At 42.7% G+C, this 22,527-nt stretch overlaps 1 protein-coding gene across 3 annotated transcripts in view; it reads left to right on the top strand.

The window, feature by feature from the left end:
* LOC132397912 (LON peptidase N-terminal domain and RING finger protein 3-like) overlaps window positions 1–3,803 on the top strand; it is a 58,893-nt gene extending 55,090 nt beyond the window's left edge. For all 3 annotated transcript variants that reach the window (XM_059976710.1, XM_059976709.1, XM_059976707.1), the window contains one exon: window positions 326–3,803. In XM_059976710.1, coding sequence (XP_059832693.1) covers window positions 326–484 — 159 coding nt within the window. In that variant the 3' untranslated portion in view covers window positions 485–3,803. The remainder of the gene's footprint in view (window positions 1–325) is intronic.
* The last annotated feature ends 18,724 nt before the right edge of the window (window positions 3,804–22,527 follow it).

The raw sequence follows: 22,527 nt of genomic DNA, 5'->3' as shown, positions 1-22,527 counted from the left end.
GCAGCACTCGCAGGCTGCTCCCAATATATCCTCAACTTGTGTTGATCATTGACGCAAGCAACGCATTTTGCTGTGTGTTTTGATGTCCATGTGATAAATAAATTAATCTGAATCTGATTATTGAAGACTTTTTGCCCACAGCTCACTCTTTTTTTTGAGGAAAGAAGCCTGTGTAGATAAAATGAGAGATTGTCCTCTGTTTTCCCTCTTGACTGCCACAATTGCATCATTATAAACTGTGGATTGCTGAATGGTTGGGATTTTACTGCTGTTTTGAGCCATGCATCCTCTTAGTTGACTCTCTCCTTGCTTATATTTGTCCTAGGCAAGTCCCGATGGTCCAGGATGGTGTTGGTGGCTGTTAGCAGTGCTGCCATTAGAAAACCGGGCTCAGCTTCCATTCCTGGCGATGACGTCTCTCCAGGACCGCCTGAATGGCATCCGACGCGTGTTGCTGTTCATGTCTCGCAATTGTCCGCGATGACCATCTGCTCAGCCTGGGTCTCGGTCCCTGTCTACAGGGTGACGTTGCCACCACACAAGTGAAATTTTCGTACATTCATGTCTTACTGAAACAGTCCTTGAAAGGATCCACGTAGCAAAGGGTGTACTACCAGGCCAATGTGAAGTGTTACTGGTAATATAATTTAGTACTGAACTCCCAGTACTTTCTATTACAGCCTGAATCCCAGTGATATTATATTATTTTGAGAGTATATATTTTTGTTAAGTCATATGTATATTTATGAATCAATATTTTTGTTTAATTTTTATGCTTTCTTATCTATTTAGAATTCAATTTGAGTAATATGCAAACTATAATACTGTTTGAAATGATTAAAGGACATGTAGAGGGAAATGCAATATTAAAATTTGGAATATGATACACTGTGGGGCACACATTTGCATGCAGCCCTTCACTTTGAATGAATCTTAAAACCTGCTTCTGGCTGCCACAAGTGATATTTTAATAAGACATAGAATATTACAGAACAGTAACATTGGCCCACAATGTTGTGACGAACTTTTGACCAAGTCTAAGATCAATCTAACCCTTCCCTCCTACCTAGCCCTCTATATTTCTATCATCCATGTAGCTATCTGAGATTTTCTCAAATATCCTTAATGTGTCTGCCTCCACCAGCATCCCAGGCAGAGCATTCCACACAACCTCCACTCTGTGTAATAAAAACTTGTATCTAACATCCCCCTATACTTTCCTTCAGTCACCTTAAAATTATGTCCCCTTGTATTAGCCATTTCTGCCTTGGGGAAAAAAAAAATCTCTGATAATCAACTCGATCTATGCCTCTTCTCATTTTATACATCTCCACCAAGTCGCCTCTCAGTCTCTTGCACTGAAAGAGAAAAACCCTAGTTCACTCAGCCTATCCTCAGAAGACATGTTCTCTAATCTAGGCAGCATCCTAGTAAATCTCGTCTGCTCCCTCTCTAAAGCTTCCACATCCTTCATGTAATGAGGGGACCAGAACCGAACATAATATTCCAAGTGTGGTGTAACCAGAGTTTTATAGAACTGCAACATTACCTCACAGCTCTTAAACTCAGTCCTCTTGACTAATGCAGGCCAACTCACCATGCCCTTCTCAACTGTCAAGTCATCTCCCCATTCTCCTTTGCTCCTAACAGAAGAGCCTTTGCTCAACCTATCCTCACAAAACCTGTTCTCTAATCCAGAAACAACCTTGTATTGTGCCAACCCATTCTGAACCCCCACAATTTCCCCAGTTAAAACATGATTTAAATATCTTTAGTGGTCAAAAGAAGCACCTGTCTTCCATAAATGTCATTATGCCCATCATCAGATAATGGCCAAGTCTTGGGAATGTTTGCTTTTTTTTCTACTTGAAGAGATGTTGCACCTTATCTTGTTATATTATCAGTAACATTTGGTTTAACCTGGTTTTGTTTGAGTTGAACATTCCGTCCCATGCGTGTTTTCATTAAGCCAAAGTAAAGATATATTTATTTATTATCTTATTTTTGCAGCAAACTATGTAGTGTGTGTTTGATGTGTGAAGTAATTACCCTGCTGTTCCAATGATAACTCAATTCTTCTGTTATTGTCTAAGTGAAACTCTTGGGCTCAAAACACTAAAGTGGATTAGTAACAGAAGTTTTAATTTACATTCTAATTATATAGTGTGTCATTTGGTGTGTATGTTTTACAAATGCTGCATCAAAATCATAATTATAATTTGGATGTTTTATGCAGTTAAGGGATTTATTTTGCCTAAACACGACCTTGATAGTCAATGCCTCTAGCCTTAATAACTATTAATTCCATCTCCAACTTGTAGTGAATCTTGATTATCTGAGGTGAATTTCAATTGACCCTACAATCTTTCATGTCTGAATGTAACAAATAGCCTTGGTGTAAATACTTTGTGCTGTGAAGTTATCTTGGGGTGGGGTGTTATGTAAGAGGTAAAGACCAAGTATTTTGTGCTGGTTTATTCTGGGGCATCTCACCATCACCAGTCATATTTGGATTAAGCAAGACCAGGTCGCAGAGTGCCGTTAGAATCAAAGCCTGCATTATTTACATGTGCACTGTGTTCTGCGAGCCCTCAGTGGGAGATTTTTATCGTTGAGAGTAATTGAACAGAGCAGAGCAAACAATTTTCATCACTATCTTTTTTGCTTCCAGATGAGCATTTTGAGGTGATAGTTTAGCAAGGAAAGCAAGTTAGTGTCTAATTTCAATTAAACAACGTGCCTATTTAATCCATGTTTAACTAAAACTATTCACGCTGACATTTCAGTTATCCTCCTTGTCTAACGTTTCCTCCCCCTAGAACAGCTTGCTTTTCCCAAAATAAATGTAATTTGCGTTAAAAGGAAATAGAAGTTCCAGAATTACTCATTATTATTATCTTCTATTCTTTACAAACAATGGCCTCGTGTAATGCTGAGCTACGTATTCTGTTAATGATGAGCAACTGAAGTTGATTTTTTTAAAAATGCCCTTTCATCGTAGCAGGAACTAGAATTTTGTTCTCCTGTCGTGTATGAACAGCTATGTTTTTATGTCATGTAGAATTCAATAGTAACTTAAAACTATGAGGTTGGCACTCCAGACAAGATGGTCCTGGCCAAAAATAGGTGCACGGAGGTGAGTGAGGAAGTTGATTACACCATTTCACCGTGAAGCAACTTGGGTCCACAAAGTGAATAAAGGTGGCTGAGGTTAATGGTCTTCCTTAAACTATCCAGAAAAATGAAGATGTACTGTACTTTGACCCATGTTGTGAGGACAGGACTGTACCGTTTAGCCACATGAGCACTGCTCGTTTAAATTTTGGCTGATTTAGAAATAGCTCCACCTTGGTATCATAATCCTTGACAGCACTGCTAAACTAAAGTGACTTTTTTTTGCCATTTACCACTGACTAGCCCCTCCCCAGTCTCCCCCACCCAATCTCCCACACATACACTCTTACAGTGAAACATGCATACACGCTCATTCAGACATGTACAGTCTTGCATGCATGCACTCTGAATTTTACACATACCCACAGTAAAGCACAGGCTCTTACGAACACACTCACACACCCACACACCCAAGCACAGTCCACATTCTCGCACTCTTACATACACTCATACACCTATGTATGTAGTTTCACGAGCACTCTCTTATGCGCACACACACACACACACACACACACACACACACACAAACACAAACACAAACACACACACACACACACACAAACACACACACACACACACACACACACACACACACACACACACACACACACACACACACACACACACACGTATGTTAACTAGTCAAAAGCATTTTTTTGGGAGAAAGAGTTTCTGATTTTCAATTCACTTTTCCTGGAGACCTTGCCTTTTAGTTTTGTACTATGTCACCAAAAGAAATAATTTCTACATCCTCTAATGTTTTTTGATCAGCTTTAGCTTGGAGGTCTTCCCTTTTTGTGAGAACACAGAATTTTATGACCTTTCCTTCCCCATTCACCACTCCATCAAGATCATTAGAAGTGAGGTAGATTCTAAGCCTTTCACCAGTTCTTGTCATGTTCTGGTGTTGAGTTTCACTAGTTGACCATTTCCCCAGTCTGTGGACACCCTATTTATGAGCATTTGATGAGAGATCAAGTGGGATGGATGGGGATGGATTATACTGTGGGATTGGAGGCATCTTCTGCTAGATTGGATTCTGCTAGTGGCTTCTCTTTCTACAGCCCCTGAGCTACAGCAGTGAAGGGGGCTGGGTGAGTGTGCCGAAGAGCCTCCCTCCCTCATTCACTGAGTCAGCCGCTCTTCCCGCAACCCCTTGCTGTCCTGTCACCGCAGTTTCTGTGCCCCTCTCCCACTCATGTTGATTTTTGATTTCAAATTTGGAACACCATCGTAACCTGGGATTGCCTGTATTTAACACTGTCTTAATTTTAATTAACACCTTTGACAAGGTTAAACATTTTTGCTTCATTCATAGCATATCAAGCCATATTTACCATCAACACACACAAGGTGATATGAAAGATGATGAAAAAATTGATCCTGTTCATTTCATGTGGGTTCATTTAATATCAGAGAATATATACAGTATACAATCTGAAATTCATACTCTTCACAGATATCCACAAAACAAAAGAAACCCATAGAATGAATGATAGGACATGAAAGACCCCCCAGCCCCACCCTTCGCAGAAGCAGCGGCAAAATCATCAACCACCTCTCCCCCACCACAGGCCAGCAAAGGCACTGACCCCCCCCCCCCCCCTCACCCCCCACCATGTAAGCAACAGCAAGGGCACCAAAGAGGCTTGATCCAGAGCCCATCAAAACGACAGTCCATAACCCAGCACTTGGGCATCTCAGACAGGCTTCCTCTCTCCTGCAACAATAGCTGAGACCAGCAGCTTGCTCTTTTGATGAGGGCAGAGCTTCGCCCAAATGTCAGAAAGGAAGGAAAAGAGTGAGGGAGCTAGTAATCTCTAGCGATGAAACACCAGTAATACCTTCTATCTATAAGTTTGTAATTGAGAGAGCTTCAACTTCATAGAACCTTCACAGTACAGAAGGAGGCCATTTGGCCCATTAAGTCCATGCCTTTTCTAATTCAGTTGTCTCCACCCAATTATCAACTTCAGCCTCGTTTTCTATCAAATGTCCATTCAGTTGAAAGAGCTGATGGGCCATGTCTCTGCTACATATACAGCCAGTTAGGTTTCAGATCATCATTTCTCTCTGTATTTAACAAAAAAAGGTTTTCCTCACCTCTCTGCCCCAAACTTTTCCCTTTCACCTCAATTTGTTTCAGACCTCTTTCTCCCAACAGACTGTAGATGCTGTCAGGATAATTTTCTTTGCTCAGTACGTTCATGTTGGATATTGCCATCAAGGAAGATGGAGCAAAGGTGGCTGAATTGATTTGAGGTCCATGATCGTCTTGGATGGTGGACTAGCTTTGAGGGGCTTCTCCATTCCCTGATGTTTCCTATTATTTCTTTGATAAGTAGGAAACAAAAAAAGTAGCTGCGTCCTGAAGGTTTTGTGTCTCAATGCTTCCTCAAGAATATAGTGGCTTATGTAAAACTGTAGAACTATTCCTGTGAAACTGAAGACGTTGAGTGTCATTATGCCCACTGTTGTCTTGGTGATTTGTCCCACATCCTCAGCAATGTTTCTGGTTTGCATTTTAATGGAGATACTCGTGAAGCAAATGTTTAAATCAACAAAGATTTGGAAGTGCAATTAAAATTAAGTGTTTGTGATTATTATGGTTAACACAACCATGCTGTTAAATAAAACTGTGTTTAACCTGTGGCTGGTGGTATTTTTTTCTTGTTTCTTTTTAAACTCAATGCTTCCACTCTAAGAATATTGAGTGGTTCATGATATGGAGAAACATGCTCAAAAACATACTGCAAGACCTCTTGCCTCTTCTCACCTGCTTATCACCTCCCCTGGTGCCCCTTCTCAAGCCCTTTCCATTTTCCACCTATAACCTGCAAGCTTCTTTCTTCATCCCTCTCCCCCACCCACCTGTCTTCACCTTCGAGCTTGCACTCCTTCGTCTCCACCCACCACCATATTCTGGCATCTTCTCCCTTCCTTTCCAGTCCTGAGGAGGGGCCTCGGCCTGAAACATTGACTGTTTATTCTCTTCCATAGGTGCTGCCTGACCTGCTGAGTTCCTCCAGTGTAGCAGTAAGTGCGATGCTATATTGTGGGTTGGGATGTTCCAGAGTTTAGAGCTCAATTCTAGCATCCTCTGTACGTCTTCCCCATGGAATGCAAGGGTTTTCTCCCACTGTCCAAAGACATACTGGGTAGATTGTAAATCGGCCTGTGATTAGTTAGGGTTAATCGGGTTTGTTGCTCGTGCCTGGAACACGTGTTCTGTGTTGCTAAATAAATAAAATTTGTGTGTGTTGTCCTGGAAATCTGAAGTAAAACCACATACTGGAAATATTGAACAGGTGAGGCGGTATACAGAGAAAGAATCGAGTTAATGTTTTAGGTGGCTGACCTTTCTTCACAGCTACAGGCGTGACATTGATCTATTTTCTTAATTAACGATCGTGTTTTAATAGGCCCTTGCAACTCAATGAGCCCAACTGCTCAATTACACCCAGGTAACCTATTAACCTGTTAACCCATATGTATGTGTAATGTGGGAGGAAACACATGCAGAAACAGAGGGCATACAAATCCCTTATAGGCAGTGGTGGGAACAACCCAAGTTGCTGGCATTATAACAGTGTTATGTCAAACACTATGATACTGTGCCACCCCTGACATTGACATATTCAATACTTCTGCTCCAGTTATTTTGGCCTGACACCAAGTCTGAAAAAGTGTCTTTCTGGTAAAATATTAACCTAAAAATCCTGTTTCTTGCTTCATGAATGTGACCTGGTCTACTAAGTATTGTCAATATGTTATTAAAGTTATTATCAATGTACATACTGCCCATCTCATCATTTACACCCTGAGATTCATTTTCTTGTGAGCATTCAGAGTAAATATAAAGAAACACGATAGTCAATGAAAGCCCACACACCAGATGGACAAACAACCAACATGCAGAAGACAACAAACTGCAAGTGCAAAAAGAAAAAAACTCAAAGTCGAACTAAAGATTATTATCAAAGTGCATATTGTATATGTCACTTTCAAGGACTCTTCATTTCATCTCTCAATTTTGCTTATTTATTATTACTTTTTGCACAATTTATTGTCTTTTTCACATTGGTTGCTTGACTTGGTGGATGCGGTCTTCTGTTGATCCCTTTGTGTTTTTTGGATTTGCTGGGCATGCCCACAGAAAAATGAATCTCAGGGTTGTATATGGAGACATCAATGTACTTTGATAATATTTACTTTGTACCATATTTTACTGAGATTCATTTTCTTGCAGATGTGTAAGAACGATAGAGAAGTTCAATAGAATTTATGAAAAACTAAACTTAAAGATGGACAAACTATGCAAAAGATAAATTATGCAAATTTTAATAATACTGAGAACAGGAGTTGTAGAGTTCTTGGAGGTGAATGCAGATTGTGGAATCAGATCAAAGTTGAGAGTGAGATTACTCAGACGCCCTTTAAATCTTAACCCATCTCACCTTTAACCCGTGCTCTCTCATTTTAGACTTCCCTGCTGGGGACAAAGACTGACCATTCTGAATCAGGTTTATTATCACTGACATATGTCGTGAAATCTGTTGTTTTGCTTCAGCACTTCAGTGCAGTACATCAAATAGCTGTACAATAAGAATATATTTTTTAAAAATAAGTAGTACAAATAGAGGACAAAATAGTGAGAGTTCATGGACTGTTCACAAATCTGATGATAGAGGGGAAGAAGCTGTTTCTAAGGTATTGACTGTGTGTCTTCAGCCAATAGGCAGGTCCTGGACATTTCCACTTGGAATAATTTACTTATTATTTAATTATTTATGGTTTTATCTTGCTATATTTCTACCCTATTCTTGGTTGGTGCTACTGTAGCAAAACCCAATTTCCCTTGGGATCAATAAAGCATGTCTGTCTGTCTGTACTTCCTTATTGATAAGTAGACTGCATGTCCTTGATGGTGAGGGTCCTTCACAATGGAAGCTGCCTCCTTGAGGTATTGCCTTCAAAAGATGTCCTCAATATTAAGGAGACTTGAGTCCATTCACCTTATCCATGCCTCATAAGGACATTCATGAACCTCTTTAAGGTCATCTGTCATTCTCCTTTGCTCCAGTCCAATCTCTCCTTGTAACTCAAGCCTGCCAGTCCAGACAACATACTTACGAATCTTTTCTGCAGGGGGATAGATAGAATTGATGTGGATAGGCTTTTTCCATTGAGAGTAGGGGAGATTCAAACAAGAGGATAAGAGTTGAAAGTTAGGGGGCAAAAGTTTAAGGGTAACAGGAGGGGGAAGTTCTTCTCTCAGAGAGTGGTAGCTGTGTTGAACGAGCTTCCAGTAGAAGTGGTAGAGGCAGGTTTGGTATTGTCATTTAAAGTAAAACTGGATAGGTATATGGACAGGAAAGGAATGGAGGGTTATGGGCTGAGTGTGGGTCAGTGGGACTAGGTGAGAGTAAGTGTTCGGCACAGACTAGAAGGGCTGAGATGGCCTGTTTCCATGCTGTAATTGTTATATGGTTAAAAACAGTTTACAGAGAATGATACAAAAAACAAAACCTTCCAGTGAGTAGCAGTTCTGTGGGTGAAACTGCCTTTTTAGTGAGAGAGGTCAGAGTAAAATGGCCAGACTGGTTCAAGGTGACAGTAACTCAGCGTTACTGTTGGTGTTACAACAACGGTGTGCAGAAGAGCATCTCTATGCACAGCACATCGAATGTTGAAGTGGATGTGCTACAGCAGCAGAAGACGACAAACATACACTCAGTGGCCACTTGGTTACATGCAGGAGGTTTCTGATATATGATAAACATCTGGGGAGTTCCACATTGTGGGATGGGTAGTACTGAGGGAGCTTCACACAGTGATGGGCAGTACTGAGAGAGGGCCAAACTGTGGGAAGGGCAGGATCTCAGAAGTGTCACACTGTGGGAGGTTCCAGCACTGATTGCTGTAGTAAACACTAATCAAAGGCTCTAATCTGAAAAACAATCAAGACGATCCTCTGACTTCTTCCACCAAGACAATTAAGAATCCCATTGCAAACAAGAGAAAACCTGCAGATGCTGGAAATCCGAGCACCGCACACAAAATACTGGAGGAATTTAGCAGGCCAGGCAGCATCTATGGAAAAAAGTACAGTCGACGTTCTTGGTTGTTGGTTCTCCAAAATATTCCGCATGGAATTTAAACTGGAGGTGGCAGAGGGTGGACTTAAGGAGATTTTTAAAGAAAAAGAGCTATCTTAAATTTAATTGGGTTTGATTGTGTGACTATGGTAGGATGAAGATTATTCCATGCTTTAATTGTGCGGAGGAAGAATGAATTGCTGTATACATCTGATTTGGTAGTTAGTATTTCAAATTGAAATGAGTGCCCACGTCTGCTCCTAATAGGTTTGGGTTTGGTGTAGGATTGGTAGTCTATGTCAAACTGTCCATTTGACATTTTGTGAAAACAGGTCAGACAGTGTGCTTCACGTCTGTCTTGGAGAGAGTTCCACTTAAATGAATTCAAAAGTTGTGTAGCGCTCACTTCTCTCTCATAGGTATTTGTAACAAATCGGGCTGCCTGTATTTGGACTCGCTCGATGGAAGTAGTGTTTTTGTTTGTGTATGGGTCTCATGCAGCAGCGGCATATTCCAGATGTGGCCTAATAAGGATGAGGTACAACTTCTCCTTGACAGAAGTTGAAAATTGCGTCTCAAAGAATTTAGGACTCCTGATGCATTCACTGTCGCATGATGTGTCTGACAATTCCAATGCGGATCATTCTGGAGTTTGATACCAAGATACTTGACCTGTTCGGTTTCTTCAAGGGAGACACCCAGGATTTTATAGGATTTTGTACCCAGGTTTTCTCTTCCTGGTGACACACATGGTTTCACATTTGGTGGGATTGAACTGCATGTCCCATTGTTGTGACCACTCAACCATACTATCAAGATCTTTTTGGAGAGCATCTTCATCATCAGCTGACTTAAACAGTCATCAGCAAACAGTCTCTGGTGCTTGTGACTTTTTCGTGGATGTCATTAATATAAAGTAAAAACAAACTTGGGCCCAGCACTGTGCCCTGAGGTGTACCACTTAATACCGGACGCTATTCAGAGCTTTTTCCAGTCACACACACACGCTGAAGACGTTTTGTCAAGAAACTGGACGTTTCGGTCCTGCCAAAGGGTTATGGCCCAAAATGTTGACTCTATGCTTTTCCATAGGTATTGCCTGGCCTGCTGAGTTCCTCCAGGATTTAGTGTGTGTTGCTATGTACCCAATTGGTTAGGTCACTGTGCATCACCTGTGATCTAACCTTCTGGACCTGCCTGCCTTGCATGACCTTGACAAAGGCCTTTTGGGCTGGCCCCAGCACATCCCCGGACTGTGTTGGCCATTGATGCAAATACATATTTCACTGTAGGTTTTGATGTTTCAAAGTACATTTGACAAATAAAATTGATTACTAGTTTTTTAGATCCAGGCATTGTCATTAATAAATAAAGACACTATAACATTTTTATTTTGAAAGTTTGAGTGTTTTTGAATGTCAGAGCTCCTCCAGATATTCAATCACCATGACAGCTCTGTCATTCAGGGAGACTAGGGTCAGTGTTTAACATGCTCTCAAAATGAAATTGGCATTTTTATAATGTTTTTTTACATCAAAACATTGCAAACGGTTGTATGGCGAATGAGACTGTTCTGACAAGTGCACTCACTGGTATAATTGGAGGAGCGAGGTTCTCAGTGGAGGACCTCACAGACAACAATGAACAAAGTCCACCTTGGGTTATGACTGCCCACTTATGAACACATTGTTCATTTGATCTTATACAGCTCATGATCTCCAGATTATTTATTTATTTGTATCTGCTTGGTTTAGCTTCTTTTGCACATTGTCCATTTCTGTGTGAAGTTTTTCACTGATTCTATTATATTTCATTGTTCTACTATAAATGCCTGCAAGGAAATGAATCTCAGGATAGGATACTCTAATAAAGTGGCTACTAAGTTTATGTTCATGATCTTAGACCATAAGCAGAATTAAGCCATCTGGCACATAGAGTCTGCTCCGCCATTCAATCAAGGCTGATCCTTTTTTTTCCCTCCTCTACCGCAGTTCCTGGCCTTCTCCCCATATCCTTTGATGCCGTGTTCAATCAAGAACCTATCAATCTCTGCCTTAAGTGCTGGATCTTCTTAAAAACATTAAGATTGATAAATCCCCAGGGCCGGATATGATACACCCCAGGTTGTTGTGGGAATTGAGAGAAGTGATCGCTATGATCTTTGGCTGCAGGGGAAGTGCCGGACGACTGGAGAATGGCAAATGTAGTTCCTTTGTTTAAAAAAGGTAATAGGGAGAAACCTGGGAACTATAGACCGGTGAGTCTTACGTCGGTGGTCTGCACCTACTGGAAAGGATTCTTAAAGATAGGATCTACGAGCATTTGGAGAAGTACAGTCTACTCATGGATAGTCAACATGGCTTTGTGAAGGGAAGATCGTGCCTCATGAGCCTGATTGAGTTTTTTGAAGAGGTAACAAAAGAAATTGATGAGGGTAGGGCAGTGGATGTGGTCTACATGGACTTTAGCAAGGCATTTGACAAGGTCCCTCACGAGAGACTCATCCAGAAAGTCATGAGGCATGGGATAAGTGGAACCTTGGCTGTATGGATTAAACATTGTCTTAAAGGAAGAAAGCAGAGGGTAGTTGTGGAAGGTAAGCATTCTGCCTGGAGGTCGGTGACTAGGGGAGTGCCGCAGGGATCTGTCCTGGGACCACTGCTATTTGTGATTTTTATATATGACCTGGATGTAGAGGTGGAAGGATGGGTGAGTAAGTTTGCGGATGACACGAAGATTGGAGGAGTTGTGGATGGAGCTGCAGGTTGTTGAAGGTTACAAGAGGATATAGACAGGCTGCAGAGTTGGGCAGAAAAATGGCAGATGGAGTTCAATCTGGATAATGAGGTGATGCATTTTGGAAGGACAAACCAGAAGACTGAGTACAGGATTAATGGTCAGTTACTTAAGAGTGTAGATGAACAAAGGGACCTCGGGGTTCAAATCCATACATCCCTCAAGGTCGCTGAGCATGTTGATAGGGTAGTTAAGAAGGCCTATGGGATACTAGGCTTCATAAACAGGGGGATTGAGTTCAAGACTAGAGACGTCATATTGCAACACTACAAATCTCTGATGAGACCGCATTTAGAGTATTGTGTTCAATTCTGGTCACCTCATTATAAGAAGGATGTGGAATCTATGGGGAGGGTGCAGAGGAGATTTACTAGGATGTTGCCTGGTTTGGAGAACAAGTCATATGAAGCAAGGTTAGCAGAGCTGGGACTTTTCTCTTTGGAGCGTAGAAGAATGAGAGGGGACATGATAGAGGTCTACAAGATTATGAGAGGCATAGATAGGGTGGATAGTCAGTACCTGTTTCCCAGGGCACCAATAGCAAACACCAGAGGGCATATATACAAAATTAATGGAGGGAAGTTTAGTGGAGACATCAGGGGTAAGTTTTTTACACAGAGGGTTGTGAGTGCCTGGAATGACTTGCCAGGGATGGTGGTGGAAGCTAAAACATTAGGGGTATTTAAGAGCCTCTTGGACAGGCACATGGATGAAAGAAAAATGGAGGGTTATGGGGTAGTGTGGGTTTAGTACTTTTTTTTAAGGATTATATAGGTCGGCACAACATGGAGGGCTGAAGGGCCTGTACTGTGCTGTAGTGTTCTGTGGTTCTATGGTTAAATACTGCCAACAACCTGGCCTTTACAGATGCATATGGCAACAAATTCCACAAGTTCACCACCCTTTGGCTCAAGAAATTTCTCAGTGTCTCTGTTTTGAAAGGAGCCTCTCTATCCTGAGGCTGTGCCCTCTTGGCCTAGACTCTCCCACCATGAGAAACATCCTTTCCACATTTATTCTGTCTAGATGTTTTAGCATTTGAATGGTTTCAATGAGATTCCCCCCTCATCCTTCTGAATTCCAGCAAGTAGAGAACCAGAGACATTAAAAGTTCCTCATGTGATAACCCTTCCATACCTGGAATCATACTTGTGAACCTCCTCTGGACCGTCTCCAATGCCAGCACATCTTTTCTAAGATGAGGGGCCCAAAACTGTTCACAGTACTCAAGGTGAGGCTTATAAAGCCTCAGCATCACATCCTTGCTCTTGTATTCTAGACCTCTTGAAATGAATGCTAACATGGCATTTGCCTTCCACACCACCAACTCAAACTGCAAATTAACCTTTAGGGTGTTCTGCACAAGGACTTCCAAGTCCCTCTGCATTTCAGATTCCTGGATTTTTCCCCATTTAGAAAATAGTTGGCACATCTATTTCTACTACCAAAGTGCATGACCATGCATTTTCTAACATTGTATTTCATTTGCCGCTTTCTTGCCCATTCTCCTAATCTGTCTAAGTCCTTCTGCATCCTACCTTTTTCCTCAACACCACCTGCCCCTCCACCAATCTTCGTATCATCTGCAAACTTGGCAACAAAGCCATTTGTTCTATCATCTAAATCATTTATATACAGCATAAAAAGAAGTAGTCTCAACACCAACCCCTGCGGAACACCACTGGTCTCAGGCAGCCAACCAGAAAAGGATCCTTTTATTCCCACTCGCTGCCTCCTACCAATCAGCCAATGCTCTAATCATGTTACTAATGTTCCTGTAATGCCATGGTCTCTTAACTTGGTAAGCAGCCTCATGTGTGGTACCTTGTCAAAGGCCTTCTGAATGTCTAAATATACAACATCTACTACATCCCCTTTATCTATCCTACTTGTTATCTCCTCAAAGAATTCCAACAGGTTCATCAAGCAGATTTTTCCCTGAAAGAAACCATGCTGACTTTATACTATCTTGCCCTGTGTCACCAACTACTTCATTACCTCATCTTTAACAATTGACTTGAACATCTTCCCAACCACTGAGGTCAGGTTAACCGGTCTATAATTTCCTTTCTTAAAGAGTGGAGCCAGAGTCCAATGATTTTTGAAAGATCATTTCTAATGCCACCACAATCTCTAATGCTACCTGTTTCAGAACCCTAGCGTGCAGTTCCACTGATCCAGGTGACTTATGTACCTTTAGGTCTTTCAGCTTTTTGAGCACCTTCTCTCTTGTAACAGTAACTGCACCCATTTCACTTCCTTCACATACTATTCATTCATCCCTCCCCACTAATCTTCCTCCTGACACTTAACCCAGCAAGTGGCCTAATTGCTACAGCAGCCCATTCACCTCCTCCCTCACCTCTATTCAGGGCCCCAAACAGTCCTTCCAGGTGAGGCAACACTTAACCTGAGGATCTGCTGGGGTTGTCTATTGTATGTGGTGCTGCAGATGCGACCTCCTTTACATTGGTGAGACCTGTCATAAATTGGGGACTGCTTTGGCAAGCACCTCTGCTCCATTCGTCAAAAGTGGGACTTACCGGTGCCAAAAGATTTCAAATCTGATTCCCATTCCCATTTCAACATGTTGGTCCATGGCCTCCTCTTGTGCCAAGAAGAGACCACACTCAGGGTGAAGGAGAAACACCTTATATTCCATTTGGGTAGCCTCCAACTTGATGGCATGAATATTGATTTTCATTTTCCCTCTCCCTCCCTTCTTCTTCTTTTCCCCAATCTAGCCTCTTACTTCTTTTCACCTGTCTATCACCTCCCCTGGTTCCTCTCCTCCTTCCCTTTCTCCTATGGTCCATTCTTCTCTCCTATCAAATTCCTTCTTTTCCATCCCTTTACCTTTCCCATCAGCCTGGCATCAGCCATTACCTTCTAACTACTCTTCTTCCTCTCCCCACCTCCTTTGTACTCTGGCACCTTCCCGCTTTCTTTTCAGTGCTGAAGAAGGCTCCTGGCCCAAAATGTTGACTGCTTATTCATTTCCACTGATGCTGCCTCACCTGCTGAGTTCCTCGAGCATTGTGTGTGTGTAACTCTAGAGACTGTTGTCTGTGAAAATCCCAGGAGATCAGCGTTTTCTGAGATACTCAAACCACTCCGTCTGGCACCAACAATCATTCCATGATCAAGGCGACTTCTCCATTCTGATGTTTGGTCTGAGCAACAACTGAACCTCTTGTCCATGTCTGTATGCTTTTTAGCATTGAGCTGCTGCCACATGATTGGCTGATTAGATACCTGCATTAATGAGCAGGTGTACCAGTGTACCTAATAAAGAGGCCACTGAGAGTATGTGGTGACACATACATACCTTGATGATAAATTTACTTTGAACTTTGCACGAGAGTCAGGGAGACTGATGGTTTGGATGGGGGCAGATTTGCCCCCTGCATCCAGGCTGTATTAATTTTCTGCAGGTAGGAACAGACAGCAGGTCAAGAAAATAAAAGATGACACAGAATTCTGGAGGAACTCAGCAGGCCAGTAGCATCTATGGAAAAAAAGACAGTTGACATTTCAGGCGGAAACCCTTGGGCAGGACTGTTTATTCTGTTGATGTTTTGTCGCTTGTTGTGCCCTGTGTTGTTCTGATGAGCATGGTGGGAATGCTATGTTGGCACTGGAATGGGTGGTGACCCCCAGCATATCCTAGATGTGTTGGTTGTTAATGTAAATGCTCATTTCACTGTATGTTTCATTGTATATGTGATCAATAAATGAAACTGAATTTCCGGCCAAGATCCTTCATCAAGACTGAGGAAGAGTCTCAGCTTGAAACAGTCCTGTTGAAGGATCTTTGCCCAAAGCAGTACAGATGAAGCGTCTCGGCCCGAAACTTCTTCTTCTTCTTCTTAAATCTGTCATCCGTACTGGGGCATGTGCTGCTAACAGCAGCTCGCCACAGCTCTTCATCCTGGGCCAGTCTTTCAAGTTCAGGGACAGCTTATCTATACGTATTCTAGCCGAAGATCCTTCCTCTCCCAAGGACGAAGTCTTTGGAACTTCTGTGGGCATTTCTGTAGTTCTGGGATGGGTTGGTAGCCCCATACCCAACCCTCCTCCTTTTATAGCCTGGCTTGGGATCTTCCATGATGGAGCTTAGGCCCAAAACGTTGACTGATTATTTCCCTCCGTAGATGCTGTCTGAAATGCTGACTTCCACCGGCATTTCCTGTGGGTTGCTCAAGATTTTCAGCATGTGCAGAATCTCTTGTGTTTGGGAATAGGGCTCTTCCACCTTCCTTCTCTCCACACTCCCGAACCCCCTCACGCCCCAACAGTCAGTGGTTGGGTGGAGCCCAGCAGAGATGGGACGTTTGAGCAGATTCACTGACTGGCTGGTGGCCGCTCACTCTCCCGTATCTGCTGTTCCTATGACCCTCTCCCCCACTCTGCCTCTGTTCATTTCCAATTTATGAATAATTCCGTTTCTGGGAAGTTCTCAGGAGGGGAGCTCGTGGCAGCACGGTGGCACAACAGCGCAATGCCAAACAGTGCCAACGATCGGAAGATCAGGTTTCAATTCCCACCACTGCCTATATGGATTTTGGCAATTCTCCCCATGGTTCTTAGGGTTTCCTTCCAATTTCCAAAGATTAGGATTAGGATTTTGGAGTTGGAAGCATGGCAATACTTGCTGTCTGTCACCAGAACTTTCTCAGATGGTGTTGGTTGTTGACACAAACAAGGCTTTTCACTGTATGTTTCGATGGGAATGTGACAATTAAAACTAGTATAATTAAATGTTATCTAACCTTTGACCATGGCATTCTCTGGGGACTGCCTGTACTTGTGTGATAATGGTTGGGGTATAAACTTTAGTCAAGACACTGTAAAAATATAAACACAAGAGATTCTACAGATGCTGGAAATCTTGACCCACACACACGCAAAATACTGGAGAAGGCTTCCTGATTCCTGATGAATGGTCTCAGCCTGAAACGTTGATTCTTCTTGCACACGTTAGATTGTAACTTCCCTGTCGGAGTTGAACTTTTGAACTGCCTGTACTATTTTGTAGTGGGAACCAAAGTCTCAAAGCTGTAGGATGGTTGCAGTGTGGGGTTTACAGTCTGAATCAGGGCGGCGGGATCTAGGCCAGAAGGTGGGGAATGAGCCAGTTTGGCTGGTGTGGGCGTGGAGGCAATTTGATTCTGCAGAACGGAGGCAAGAAGAACAGAGGCGGTGCAGAGTCAAAGCTGCAGGGCCCGAACCCGGGCCTTAGAGCGAGCGAAGGCCCGAGATTTAATTGATTTAACGCCAAGCTGAATTTGAAGCTTTGGATATGGGCCAAATTGAGGTGGTGGGCCACTGGCCTGAGAGCATATCACAGCGGCAGGGTCTGGGTCCGAAAGCGAGGAATGACCTGAGGTTTGAGCTGTTTAAGTACCAGGCCAGATTGAAAAGGTCAGGTGTCAGGGCTGGAGGCAAGGTACAGCCTGGTTCACAGTACTGCTCCATCAGTTTTACTCGTCTCTGCACTGAACTTCAGCTCACTGATTTGCGAGGTTTACTCACCTCTGCACCGAGCTGTGGCTGTGGCCTGCATCTATCACAGTGTGGACTCACTTTTGTGAACCTCATTTCGGGAAGCCATTTGCTGACTTTTGTTGTCTGCACATCTCGTTTTCTCTGCACATTGTGTGTTTGGTGGTCTTCATTTGTTTTAACGAGTTCTATCGGGTTTCTTTGTTTTGTAGCTGCAAGGTTGCATAAAGTATACGTGATTTAATAATAAGTGTACTTTGAGCTTTGATTATTCCCCTCCATCGGTGTTGCTGACCTCTGGAGTTCCTCCAGCATATTGTGTATGTGTTTCTCGAGGTATTTCCAATTCTCTTTGAATCACTGCCACGGAATCTGTCCTGACCAGCTTAGAGGCTTCACTCTGATGCATTTAAAAACCTGTGAGTCAGTTCAAAACACAGCTCAAAAATACTCCGTAATCCCTCTCCTCCCCTAATCTAAATCACTTGCCCTGTGTCTTTGATCTCTGCAGTAAAGAAACAGTGAAAGTTCACTAAGATAGGCCTTCATTCCCTCGAGCGGAGATTTGATAGAGGTTTACAAAATTACGTGGGATATAGACAGGGTAAAGTTAATCAGGCTTCTCCCACTGAATTTGGGTGAGGAAAGAACTGGAGGTCATGGGTTAAGGATGGAAGGTGATATGTTTCAAGGGAATCGGAGGGGGAACTTAACTCAGAGGATGATGCGAGTGTGAAGTGAGCTGCCAGTGGAAGTGATAGATGCGGGGTCAATGAGAAAAAAATTGAACGAGCTACAGTTTTTCTCTTTGGAACGTAGGAGGGCAAGATGTAATTTGATAGAGGTGGATCAGATTATGAGGGGCATAGATCGAGTGGACATCCAGCACTTTTTTGGAAGAAATTTGGATAGCTACATAGGTGGGACAGGTATGGAAAGCTATGGTCTACATGTAGATCAATTATACTAGGCAGAATAATAGTTAGGCATGGATTAGATGGGTTGAAGGTCCTGATACATCCCTGTAGTGTTCTATGACTCTACACATAAATGACGCATCAGTCTTGGAAAGATGGAAATGGAGACTGAGAGGGAAATGCACTCTGTCTAGAATGAACAAGTAAATTTTCTAAGTTAAGAGCAATTACAAAGTGGAACACCTGCCAGTGTTATATAACTCTGCTCCTATTTAAGAGGCGCACGACAGGTGTTATTGTGTTGTGAAGCGAAAGGAAGAAAGCAAATAGATATGCCAGCAAATAGCTGATTATACAATTTTGTTTGACATCATGGAGTAATGTCACCGTAGTAACAGGACAGATATCATTACCCGTTAGAACATCAGGTCCTGATATTCAAAGGGAGAACTGAATTGTGGGAGCGGTTCGACGGCAAAGCTGAAAAGGCCCAGAAACAGCTCATGCCGAGGCATATAATTTAAACTGACTTGAAAGCCGATATAATTGAAGGCTTTAACAAACCGCATGTGCTCTCAGATTGTTTGTAGCCACCTGTCACATTGTTCAGGCAGTTATTATTTACTGTATATATAATCTTCAGGTTTGCTGCCTTGGGCTCTAATTATTCATTAGGTGCAGGCCCATTGTTTCATAACATCAATCAAACTTTGCTCTTATTATGCAGCTTCCTGTGATTTATACAGGAATTATGCAAAGCCTGCATCCTAAATCTGTCTATTGCTTTTTTTTTAAGTATTACCTCAGTGATATTTATTATACAACAAAGGACAATTACTGGCAGACTGAAATGACTTGGATGTCAAGTGTAGGATACTTGTAATCTCAGTCGATGCTTTGGACTGTTTCCGAGGGATAATGTAGGTCTTGCTGGGCAGATTTTGATGTTTATTAGAACTCAGCTCTCTGTTAGTGGGTTGAAGCAGCAGTCTCCCACACACTGCCTCTGAAACTTGGACTCGATGTTCTGAGGGTGATGAGGGTTCCCTTCTTCTGGCTCACCGCCCAGCAGTCCAACAACTTCACCCCAGCCTAATCACACAACAATTTACAATGGCCAATTAACCTACTAACCAGTAAGTCTTTGGACTGTGGGAGGAAAGCAGAGCACCTGGAGGAAAGCCACAGGCTCACGGGAAGAAAGTACAAGCTTCCTTACGGGGGCATGGGAACTGAACTCTGAACTCTGTAATAGCTTGTGCTCACTGCTCACTGGACTGAGGATGGCATGCCTCCACTGTGGAGTGGGAAGTGTCTGCCTGTGATCTCTGTCAATGTGGGGTGCACGTTGCACACCAGCTAACAGGCGGTGTTAATGAAGTGGGGTTTTGGCCCGATGGCAACGAGGTCCAAGAATAATTGGAACATGCGCAGGTACGTGTGCACACATGGAATCACCCACACACGCAATATACACCTGTAAACACATGCATGAAAACATCCATAATCATTAAGGACACGCAGATATATTCTAATCACTCACTCAGCAGGGGCACAGATACTTTTCCTCAGGTCACTTCCTTACTCCCTCCACCCACCTTGATCCCAAGCCCAGAAGGCCCATTTACTCCTCTCACTTTGAGCCCTCTCCACTATTCGTCAAGACCGATTATAGGAAAGCTGAGGAAGCTTTAGAGGAGATTTACCAGGATGCTGCCTAAATTAGAGAGCATGTCTTATGGAGGTAGGTTGAGTGAGGTAGGGCTTTTCTCTTTGGAGTGAAGGAGGTTGAGAAGTGACTTGATAGAAGTGTAAAAGATGACAAGATGCATAAATAGAGACAAATGCAAGAGGCTATAACTTCAAGGTGATGGAGAAAATATAGGTTGGATGACAAAGGTAGGGTTTTTCTGTCACAGAGGGTGATAGAATGTGTGGAAAGCCCTGCCAGGTAGTGGTATAGGCAAAAACATTGGAGAGAGTTAAGAGACTCTTAGATAGGCACTGAGATGAAAGAAGGATGGAGAAATATGTGGGAGAGAAGAGTCAGATTGATCTTGGAGTAGGTTGATAGATCAGTATAGCACTGTGGGCTGAAGGGCCTGTATTATAGGAACACAAAAAACCTACAGCACAATACAGGCCCTTCGGCCCACAATGCTGTGCCGAACACATACTTACTTTAGAAATTACCTCGGGTTACCCGTAGCCCTCTATTTTTCTAAGCTCCATGTACCTATCCAGGAGTCTCTTAAAAGACCCTATCGTATCCGCCTCCACCACCGTTGCTGGCAGCCCATTCCACACACCCACCACTCTCTGTGTAAAAAACTTACCCTTGACATCTTCTCTGTACCTTCTTACAAGCACCTTAAAACTGTGCCCTCTCGTGATAGCCATTTCAGCCCTGGGAAGAAGCCTCTGACTATCCAAACATTCAGTGCCTCTCATCATCTTATGCACCTCTATCAGGTTACCTCTCATCCTTCTTCGCTCCAAGGAGAAAAGGCCAAGTTCACTCAACCTATTCTCATAAGACATGCTCCCTAATCCATGCATCATCCTTGTAAATCTCCTCAGCACCCTTTCTATAGTTTAGACATCCTTCCTGTAGTGAGGTAACCAGAACTGAGCACAGTACTCCAAGTGGGTTCTGACCAGGGTCCTATATAATTGTAACTTTACCTCTTGGCTCTTAAACTGAATCCCACGGTTGATGAAGGCCAATGCACCATATGCCTTCTTAACCACAGAGTCAACCTGCGCAGCAGCTTTGAGCATCCTATGGACTCGGACCCCAAGATCCCTCTGATTGTTCACACTGCCAAGAGTCTTACCATTAATACTATATTCTGCCATTATATTTGACCTACCAAACTGAACCATCTCACACTTATCTGGATTGAACTCCATCTGCCACTTCTCAGCCCAGTTCTGCATCCTATCAATGTCCCTCTGTAATCCCTGACAGTCCTTAACGCTATCCACAACACTCCCAACCTTTGTGTCATCAGCAAATTTACTAACCCATCCCTCTGCTTCCTCATCCATGTCATCTATAAAAATCATGAAGAGAAGTGGTCCCAGAACAGATCCCTGAGGCACACCACTGGTCACCAACCTCCATGCAGAATATGACCCGTCTTCAACCACTCTTTGCCTTCTGTGGGCAAGCCATTTCTAGATTCACAAAGCGATGTCCCCTTGGATCCCATGCCTCCTTACTTTCTGAATAAGCCTTACATGGGGTACCTTACTCAAATGCCTTGCTGAAATCCATATACACTACATCTACTGCTCTACCTTCATCAACGTGTTTAGTCACAAGCTCAAAAAAATTCAATCCTTGGCACGACCTGCCTTTGACAAAGCCATGCTGACTATTCCTAATCGTATTATGTCTCTCCAAATGTTCATAAATCCTGCCTCTCAGGATCTTTTCCATCAACTTACCAACTTCTGAGGTAATTCTCACTGATCTATAATTTCCTGGGCTATCTCTACTCCCTTTCTTGAATAAGGGAACAACATCTGCAACCCTCCAATCCTCTGGAACCTCCCCCGTCCCTATTAAAGATGCAAAGCTTATTGCCAGAGGCTCAGCAATCTCTTCTCTTACCTCCCACAGTAGCCTGGGGTACATCTCATCTGGTCCCAGAGATGTATTCAACCTGATGCTTTCCAAAAGCTTCAGCACATCCTCCTTCTTAATGTTTACATGCTCAAGCTTTTCAATCCATTGTAAGTCATCCCTACAATCGCCAAAGTCCTTTTCCATAGTGAATGCTGAGCAAAGTATTCATTACTATGTTGTGCTCTTCTGTGTTTTATATTCCATGGTCTATATTCTATGTTCTATGTTCTGTATTCTATGTTCCATGTTCTATGTTCTGTGTTCTATGTTCTGTATTCTATGTTCTGTGTTCTATGCTCTGTATTCTATTTTCTCTGTTTAATGTTCAAGGTTCTATGCTGGCATTTATTTCAATGGGAATATAATAAAAAAGCAAGGAGATAATGCTAAGCCTTTATAAAAC

The sequence above is a fragment of the Hypanus sabinus genome, chromosome 8 (genome assembly GCF_030144855.1).
Source record: "Hypanus sabinus isolate sHypSab1 chromosome 8, sHypSab1.hap1, whole genome shotgun sequence".
NCBI lineage: Eukaryota > Metazoa > Chordata > Chondrichthyes > Myliobatiformes > Dasyatidae > Hypanus > Hypanus sabinus.
The sequence above is the reverse complement of the archived record's forward strand: the minus strand, read 5'-3'. Positions and strand labels throughout refer to the sequence as shown.